This window comes from Primulina tabacum, chromosome 15 (genome assembly GCF_025594145.1).
Source record: "Primulina tabacum isolate GXHZ01 chromosome 15, ASM2559414v2, whole genome shotgun sequence".
NCBI lineage: Eukaryota > Viridiplantae > Streptophyta > Magnoliopsida > Lamiales > Gesneriaceae > Primulina > Primulina tabacum.
The window spans coordinates 31,391,808-31,402,021 of record NC_134564.1 but is presented as its reverse complement, the minus strand read 5'-3'; the positions used below and the strand labels follow the sequence as shown (position 1 = coordinate 31,402,021).

Genomic DNA, 10,214 nt, shown 5'->3' with positions numbered 1-10,214 from the left:
ACCTTAGTTTTTACTGATTTGTAGACGGTACAGGACTTGTACTTTATTTTATACTGAGTTGTATATTAGTTTGATTTCACTACATTGCGCATTAAAAAAAAGAAAAAAATTTTATGACCCTAATTACTTGATTAGTAAATTGATCCTGATGATGATTAAGAACTGATTAGCGTCCGGGTCCCCACAACATATTATTTTGATCAATATTAATTCACAAATGATCTATGATAATATAAAATTAATTATCTATAATATGTATTTTAAAAACAAACAAGAGAATGTTGAACAAAATCCGTAATGAATTAAAAGTCAGCGAAAACACAATTGATATTTAACTTAATAACAAGTTTATCGGTTTTATTTTAACATTATCATGATAATTTATTTAATTAAAAGAATTTTATTTGACAATCATTAAATGTACTACATTTAAGTATATTGTGATTTTGGTTTTGGTAAAATTTACAATTCTGCTAATTTTATTTTTATTGTTTTTCCATTGCGAATGATATTTGAATGAAAAATATATTTGCTAACTTGTGAGAGATATTATACTATAATCACGCAGATTGAAAAATATTATATGAATAAGTGAATATATATGATTTATTGTCATGATATATTTTTATTTATTGTATTTTGATATATTTAGATTGATAAATACGTTTAAACAAAATATTATTCAAACGATTATGGTTGTTTTTTTATTATGAGTCGTTCACGTACAATGGACATGAACATTTCTGGTATAGATAAATGCTGAAAATTCAATGCTATTACTGGCGTGATTGAAAAGCTTCTATGGTATTAATAATTAATATGTATCACTGTTTAAATACTCTTAATTTGAAAAGTCAATCAAAAGGATATAAATTTAAAAAAAAATTTAAATAGGACAAAATTTGCAGGGGTGTCAATTCAGATGACTTGAGTGTGTTGGATTGGGTTGAGCAATAGTACTATTCAAAAATTGCACAATCCGAACTCAACCCGAAATCGAGCCAACTTGAAAACTCTCAACCCGAACCTAAACCCGATCAACCCGACCAACCCGATCAACCCATATAACCTAATTTTGAATTTTTTTATAATTTTTTTTAAAATTAAATAAAATTCAAAAAAAATAATACTAATATTTTAATTTAAACACGTAATAATAAAATCTCCCTCGTATATACTATTTAAATTTGAAATTGTAGAAAAATAAAGTATATTTATTAAATCAAACAATTAGTTGTTTAAAAAATAAAAAATATTCAAAATAAATATTAAATTATGAAAATGTATTATATAAATATACAATAAGTATTTTTTCAGACATACAATATAGAAAAATGTAGACAATATTTATTTATTATATTTTTTTTAAATAAAATTTTTGGGTCAACTGGAACTCAATTCAACCCGATCATTTTTTCGAGTCAGCTATCGAGTCCAACTCGATCTGACTCGAACCCAAAAATCTCAAACCTAAATTTGATTTTTTTTGAATTGAATTGTATCGAATTGGTGAGTCATGTTATATTTCGACACCTCTAAAAATTAGTCCGACCTTAGATTTCGACACCTCTAAAAATTAGTCCGACCAAATTCGGGGACAACAGTGAGAGTGATATCATTATACTCTGTTCATTCCAGTCCGTAAAAGTTCGTCAAAAGTAGAAAGAATGCATTTTAAAAAAAAAAGTTAAATCAGTATAATAATGCATGCTTTTGTTTATCATTTGTATTGTTTGATGCCACGTATAAATATAATGATTCTAATTATGAGGTTCACATGTGGAAGTGGAACACGAAGATAAATGGAGGATTTCTTGTCATTTGAATATTTAATATTTCTTGAATTCTTTGTGTAAATTTCAAATTCGTCGTAGAATTTTAAAGAGTAAAATTTAATGAATTCCAAATAAATTCAAGATGATTAAGTATATCAAAAATTAAAAATGATAGCAAATCAAATATTGTAGCTAATAACAAGAAACCGATGATTCAGTTAAACCCATATAATATCGAAAAGATCAAAAGAAGCCAATTATTGCAAGAGAGGAAATAATTCGGTGAATGTGTTCGTTTATTTTTCAGTAATTAAAACTGATTATATATACATATAATTTTGATATACTGCATATCATCACACCTATACACTTATGTATATAAAAGGAGCAATATATAACAGATATATGCGATTTTATTTCATCGGCAACAAACTGGCGGAGGTACAACTTTCAAACAAGGGAAATGGAACACAAATCAAAATCTTCCATCTGCAGTTATTCGTGAATATTTTCTAGTACCATGATAATAAACAAGCAGAAAGATTTTGAATCAAGATGAAGCATAAGAATTCTCGGGCTCAATTTCTGAGATGGAATTAACGAACTTCTTCATATCATCATATAGTTCCTGAGCAGCTGTCCTGTTATTAAGCTCAATTCCATGGAATCCTCCCGGATTGAAACGATATGTCACAGGCACCCGGCATGACATCAAGAACTGTGCCAACTGTACCGACCTGTCCACTAACGGGTCCCCGTAATCACCTTTGATGTAGACCCTGGGCAACCGGAAGACGCGGCCCAGGTACGTCCCGCCGGAAATCGGGTTGCAGAACTCGTGATCACGGTTCACGTTTTTGGGCAAGGCCAGTGACCAGAGCACGTAATTAACGTATAGTGCAACGTAGGGATCATTTTCCAGCCTGGCCTCTGATTCAGTTTTTTGCATTCCACTAAAAAATGCTTGATTTAGAAGCAACCCTTTTATTTTCAATGGCCTGAGATTAAAATCCAGAGCACGAAGTGCTACATGGTAGGCTATATTGGCGCCAGCGCTGCTGCCGAGTATAAAAACCCTGGAAAAATCACCATACTCCATCCATGGATCCCGCCCGGTGGTACCCTTAGCCTGGTCCTGAACCCAGAAAAGGGCGTTAAGCGCGTCGTCATAGGCCGCCGGGAGACGGTTCTCGGGCGCGAGACGGTACTCGACGGAGACCACAACTGCGGGGAACTGGGACGCGATATCGTTGCAGAAATTGTGGAAGATGACGGTGCTCAAACTGAACAGGACGAAATCACCGCCGTGCAGGTAGATCACGATAGGTAGCTTCTTGTTTTTGGGTGGATTTAGGGGAATGTATAGGCGGACATAGGCATCGGATTTGTAGCTTAGAGTGATGTCCGTAGAAAGGGCGATCGGGGGTGGATTGGATGAATCTGCGGATGGAGTAGCAGGCACCATCGGGATCTGGATCTCTCGGTTTAAGGTTCCGTTTGCATTCCATGAGATCCCCAAGATTTTGAAGGCTTCTTGCCATGTGTGTCCTGCTTCAAGATTTGGTGATGCAGAGATTGTTTGCTGCCATGAGATGCAACAAGTGAAAAGGATGAAGAAAACGAGAGTGACTACGGATTTGTTAGTGTGAAGAAAAAGAGCCATTGTTGGTAGAAATTATGTGGAAAACCAGAGGTATTAAATAAGAAAGTTCTACATCCATAAACTCAACTGTAACATTAATTAAAAAAAGTACGTATGTAATATCATCGACTCCCGCAATTGACGTATACTATAAAACTGTAATTATACGTATATTTCTTACGTAAATAAATGAGTGGATATACGTATAAAACAAAACTACCAATTATCTTTTTAAAAAATATATTATATAAATCCAGTTCATGTGAGCTGGAGTGGTTCAAATTCAATACCACATGTTCAAGTTCCCATATCATCGTGGCCTAGTGGGTAGACATGAAATTTTTATTTTCTAATATTGCATGCTTAAAAAAAAAATTTCTTTAATGATTTATAGACCTAAATTTTAGACTCAAAATCCAAATAAATTTGAATTGATGTACTGAGCTTGATCACCAATTAATTTAAATTAATGGTATGAGGCAATTAAATTGGACTTTCTTATCTGATCCAGTTCTTTTATTTTTCTTCCCGAGTTTAATCACTAAAAAAAAAAAGAAAAATTTAATCACATTAGCGATGGTTTTTAACAACGTCGTTAAAGTTATCGTCGCTAAATATTGCGACGGTTTCTCAAAACTTGTCGCTAATTAGCGACAGGTTTTGAAAAACTAAATCGTCGCTATAATAGCGACGGTTTAAAGAACAATCGTCGCCAATTTAGCGACGGTTTATGTCTAAACCTTCGTCTGGTTAACGACGGTTGTTGCTAATTGTTTTGTTCTTTTTTAAAAAAAAATGGTTGTTTCATAATTTCTTAAAATAAAATTTATTTTTAAAATTATTTATACAAAATTTTAAATAATCTACTCAGCTAATTTAAATTAATGATTTTCAAATTTATAAATAATGTATGAAACCATTAAATCTTCCGATAATAAGAAAACAACAAAAGTGCTTAAGAGAGAAAAATATATTACATAGATGAAGAAATGTGAAAAAATGGCCCGAAATGTCCAAATTTATATACAATTTGCGACGGTTTTTTTAAAAAACTCGACATTTTCTCTAAAAACCGTCGCAATTTATTTAAATTGTCGCTGATAGCGACGGTTTTAAAAACCGTCACCGAGTTCATAAAACTGTCGCTATTAGCAACGAGTTTTTGAAAAAAAGTCGTTAATTATAACGACAGTTCTTAATACTGTTTTAGCAAAATCGTCGCTAATTAGCGACGGTTTCAGCACAACTTTCGCTAATTAGCGACAGGTCTCGACGGTTCCCTTACAATGTTAAACCGTCGCTGACTGTCGCTAATATTATCGGTTTTAATTTTTTAAAAACCATCGCAAAATTACCCAAATCATCGCTAAAACCTGATTTTTTTTTTTTTGTAGTGATTTAAAATTTGGATATATACCACTTTAATCTTAATTAAAATGTAGTCCAAGAGAATCAATGCCTCAAATAAATATGTCAATGAAAGGGTTCAGTGTTTCAGTACGTATGAGATTAATATAGAGAACCCTCGAAATAAATTTTAGTAATGGCGAATTGGGGGGTGGGTGCAGGGCCATTATTGTGGATAACAATTATGAATGTCTCGTTTTTTCAAATAAAGAAGTGGTCCTAACAATATTTTAATAAATGGTTATAAATTTTTGCTAATAAAGAATCGAGCCTCCTCATTGAAATTATATTACAAAGAACAGGTCCTATTAAGACGACATGTCAACTTTACCGAATATTCACAATAAAAGATAATATTTTTCGCATAAAAAATAATATTTTTTCATGTAATGACCTAAATAACATATCTATATCACAAAATACAACTCGTGAGATCGACTCACCCAAATTTTTGCATATTATAAAACAGTTTTTCGTGTTGTCAGTACTATATTTTGACATCAACAAATCTGAAAATACAAAACTTTAGCAAAAGCATTCCATTTTGTTTAATAAATACGAAGGAAAGCAGACGTTCTTTATTACAACAAGAATATTTCATTTTGCATCACCAGACCAACACCAAAAATAGAAGACGATGTTCTTTTAAGCACGAGAGTATATATAAATTTAACTCGATACCTTTTCGAGTGCAGCGACTATGGATTTGGTTTTGAGCTCCCTCAACCTCATCTTGCACTTACCCACGGCTCCGAATCGATGAAAGAAGGTCACTGGTTTCCGGGGAGGAAGAAGTGAGTTCCTCTGATCAGCTGGTGCTGAAGCAGTCATGATGTTCTTTTTCAATCTTATAAGCTCCATCTTTTTAACCGAAACTTTGGGCTTTGGTAACGAACCCACCTCCGCGAACTTGGTAAGAAGTCGGTCCGAGGATGATTTCGGTACATGCTGGACTCTACCGATGTTGGGATTCACATTCTCCACAACAGATTGGTCTGGTTTCTGCTGAGAGTTCTGAAAATGGTGATCTTTTGAAAAATGAACCGTTGAGTGTGTTGTTCATATATATTATATGGTTTGAATAAGGGAAGCACTGGAATATTACAATAGTAAATTTTTTAAAGTAATGTTTTTAAGTATTGACTAAAATATTTGATTAAGATTTATTTTTCATTTTCTTAGAATTTCAAATGTTAACATTTTTTATTAAAATAAATTATTAGTATTTTTCCATCTTTTTCTTAAAAAAAATTAGGTGATCGGTCGGCTTAACCCATAGCCCAACGCGAGTTCGACTGGGTTGGTAATTTAGTGGACCGCTTGTATAATTTTCTCTTCAAGAGTCACAGGCTTCGTACATATTGATTAATAGTCATTTCAATTCATTTTACCTACCGTTTCATCTTTCATATTCTCTATAAAATCCAGAATTTCATCAAATTTAAGATTCTCTTTTTTCATTCATTATTCGATCATTGAATTGTTTTTAAATTTTGAATCTTTTTTACAATCGAGAATGAATTCATGTATATTTTTCGACTGTAGTATTTATATTTTCTATCATATTGTGTTTTCATTGCGAGTTTTATACGCAATGTTATCCGTCATTTTCCTGACGTTTCTTATCAACTAACAGATGTTTCTAACCTTGTGTAGCTTGTGTTTCAACCTTATGACCAGTGATGGAGCCAGAAATATGGCTCCGTCCGGGTTAAAATTTTAAACTCTATAATTTTTTAATATATTAAATTGATCTACCCGGACTAATATTATATTATTCCAAAATTATATAAAATTTATATATAATTTTAAAAAAAAATTGGGTCACTCGGGCCTTTGGCTCCGCCCCTGCTTATGACACATTATTTATGGTTTCCGATTTTTTTATTAATTATATTATAAAGTTGTTTACACTGAATAATGATCTTGCCTCTTCACTTGAGTGTACCCTGACAGGATCTTTGCTAGGCACCTGCGATTGTGTTTCAAACACAATATTCTCAATAAGCTGCAATAGCTCGTGTTCTAAGAATGTAAACACCGATGAATTAAATCGAGTTTGTTTTTCAAACCAAGCGGAAAATACTCGAAATATCTTTCGTTAAGAAATCTGATCAGTTTAAAGCTTTTAGCTTGTGTAAACTGAATAACTGAAATAAGGAGGATCAATTATTGCTTATATCAGTTCAGTTATGATGACAACTGAACTGATATCAGTTTGAACTGATCAAATCAGTTAAAAACAATAGTTAAACAGTTAAATACACAAAATATGTTTATGGATGTTTGGAGACTTTAATTGCTCCTACATCACCCCATCTACCACCTCAGGTAGGATTTACTAGAAGACTTTGATTTATATAACACCTTGTATAAACACACTCACATTAGGATTTACGCTACTGCCTAACTGAACTCCTAGTCTAGACTGAAAGTAGCACCTTTCCAGCCAACACTTGTTTAACGTCTATGTGTCAAATACTACATACACAAGTTTAATATCTTTGTGCAAGACTCACTCAACTATTCAATAGGCTCAATTCTCTGTGTACAAGTGAGTGATGGTGTGTGTGATAAAAAATTGATATATGAATACAACACGAAAGTGTTCTCACACACTGAGGGAATTGTGCATCTAATCTAAGCTGATAAGACGTTGAAGTGTTCCCTCAAATCTGGGCTGGTTGCTTCTTGTAAGCTACACACTTGTTTTTCCACGCCCTTTCTTCACACACTTGTTCTTATCTCTTATTTTTGTTGATGGTCCTGATCTTATATATATAGGGGCAATGTGACTGTACATCAAGACTCATCAAATATGTTCGTTGTAGTTTGAATATGTTCCTCGAAATAATTGTCTTGTACTTTCTGACAGCCATTCTGGAACGTGTTGACTTTAAGATCTGCTGCAACGTTCATTATTGTCCTTTGATCGGACACTTTCTTTTATACAGTTGTGCACAGCTGGATTTCACTTTAGATAAGTTTGTCGTGTTCTGCAAAATGGTGGGCTTCTAGCTGATGCTCTGAACTAGTCAGTTGAACTGTTCTTGAACTGGTTTGGTGAAATCAGTTGGCTCGTCAACTAAATTGGTTTCACTGATTCAGTTGAACTGGTTAGTTGGGCTTTTCATCAGCTGGCCGGGCTTCTGAAGGTCTTCTGCTGAACCACCTATCAGCTGAACTGGTCTGTGATATTTCAGTTGGACTAGTTCAGTTTGGGCAATCAGTTGGTAATTTCAGTTTGTGTCTCGATAGCTTCAGTTTTGGCTCGGTAACTGATCAGTTCGAAGCCTGATCAGTTTCAGTTTTCTGCGCACTTAGATAATTCGTTAGAAACAAAACAACAAGTTTTGTTAATATCAAAATCAAGTTTACATACATGAAATGTTCCAACATACTCCAACATCATCGACAATATCTGGTATTGCTATGTTTTGTGTGATGAGATGATAAATTGACTATAATGATAACATATATAGATAACTACCAACAACTTCAATTATCATTACATTTGAGTTAAATATGGATTATACGAAGATGTTCCAATCACAAAGTAACTTTTTACACAGTATTTATTGAGTTATGGGTGTATCAAGTGTAGCGATGCACCAATTTGTGTGAAAATGATAAAATATCTAAGTTCTAAAATTCAAACGAGAATGTATTCATAACTTGATCATTCGTTTTAATCTTCTAAACAAATATAATGCCATAAATGAAGAAAGAAACTACCGCAAATTGAGAGATAAACTCCTGAAATCATTTATATTTTCAATAAAATGCAGGGATTTACAAAATATTAAGATAATAACAATAGAACGTTGCTGAAATATGAAAAAAAAATGACTTGAACTAATGAAATATAGAAGGAAAACTATAAAAATGCTTGACTAAAACTGTGAAAATTCTTCAAGAAGTTTGTAGAATGTATGCTATATATGCTGTGTTTTTTTCCTTTTGCCAATGCTCTCCTTTTCTTCATGATACTATATTGTTTTTTCACACTTCACGATCTGCTCATGTTTTTTCCCACTATCTTCGTATGTGTAGGCGCTTTATGATTTATCCAAATCAATTTGAATTGATGGATTGTGATTGATCTGACAGTTAATTTAAATTAATGGTATGAGGTAATTGAAATTGGACTTTCTTATTTGATTCACTTCTTTTATTTTTCTTCCTGAGCTTGATTAAATTTTGGATATTTCCAACTTTAAGCTTAATTAAAATGTAATCCAACGTTATAATACCTCAAATAAATATAGATTCGTGTCAATTAAAGGGTTCAGTTTTCAGTTCGTATGAGATTAATATACAAAACCCTCAAAATAAATTTGAGTAATGTCGAATTGTGGGTGCAGGTGCATTATTGTGGATAACAATCATGAATGCCGTGTTATTTCAACTGAAGAAATGGTCCCAACAATATTGTAATAAATGGTTTTGGACAAAAATTCATGTGATACGGTCTCACGGATAATGTTTTGTTAGACAGATCTCTTATCTGGATCATCCATGAAAATGTATTACGTTTTATGCTTAAGAGTATTACTTTTTATTGTGAATATCGGTAGGGTTTACCCGTCTCACAGATAAAGATTCGTGAGACCGTCTCACAAAGAGATCTATTCATGGTTTTAAATTTTTGCTAATAGTCTCACAATAAAACTACTCATGGTTTTAAATTTTTGCTAATATAGAATCATGCTCCCTCGTCGTAATTATATTACAGAACAGTTTCTCGTATTGTTGGTGATATATTTTGAGATCATCGAATCTGAAATACAAAAACTTTAGCAAAAGCATTCTATTTTGTTTAATAAATACGAAGGAAGGCAGTTCTTTATACATTAGTATACAAACTAGATAAACCTCTGAACTAACGTAATATTTTACAAATTACATTATTCAGACGTGAATTGTATTATTTAAATTACAAACCAATTATATTTTATTCTCTCGAATATTTTTAATTGATATAATATGGTGAGATGTACTTGTTTATTTGTGGGTGCAACTGTCACGTGGCAGTAATATTTGTCAAGTGCTTAATTTAGCCAACAATACTAACGACTTAGGGGGAATTAAACCTGTCTGATTCTAATCACTAGCATCAAACGATTTTGAATTCTTCCAATCTTTTATTTAATTCAACATAAATATTAATAATAATGTATCACGTGCTAATAAAGAAAATTAAAATATGTAAGATTTTAATTTTTTTTTGTGTACTGTATTATCGTATTTGTCTATAATAATTAATCGATAAATTGCTTGCTCGACATGTACATTATTAGGTGGAGCCACACCTGATATATACGATCTTATCTATAAAGAATATAATATTTAAATAATACAAAGTAGTTGTGGGTGGTATGAATCGTGAA

The 10,214-nt window shown here is 32.3% G+C and overlaps 1 protein-coding gene across 1 annotated transcript; it reads right to left on the bottom strand.

Annotated features, from left to right (window-relative positions):
- Positions 1–2,166: 2,166 nt before the first annotated feature.
- LOC142526575 (putative carboxylesterase 8) lies at positions 2,167–3,464 on the bottom strand. Its single transcript, XM_075631062.1, has one exon. The coding sequence runs from the start codon at positions 3,436–3,438 to the stop codon at positions 2,326–2,328; it is 1,113 nt and encodes a 370-aa protein (XP_075487177.1). The 5' UTR covers positions 3,439–3,464; the 3' UTR covers positions 2,167–2,325.
- Between the last annotated feature and the right edge of the window lie 6,750 nt (positions 3,465–10,214).

What these genes read in the sequence shown, in the direction of transcription:
- LOC142526575 (XM_075631062.1), bottom strand. Translation starts at nt 3,438, where the DNA reads ATGGCTCTTTTTCTTCACACTAACAAATCCGTAGTCACTCTCGTTTTC.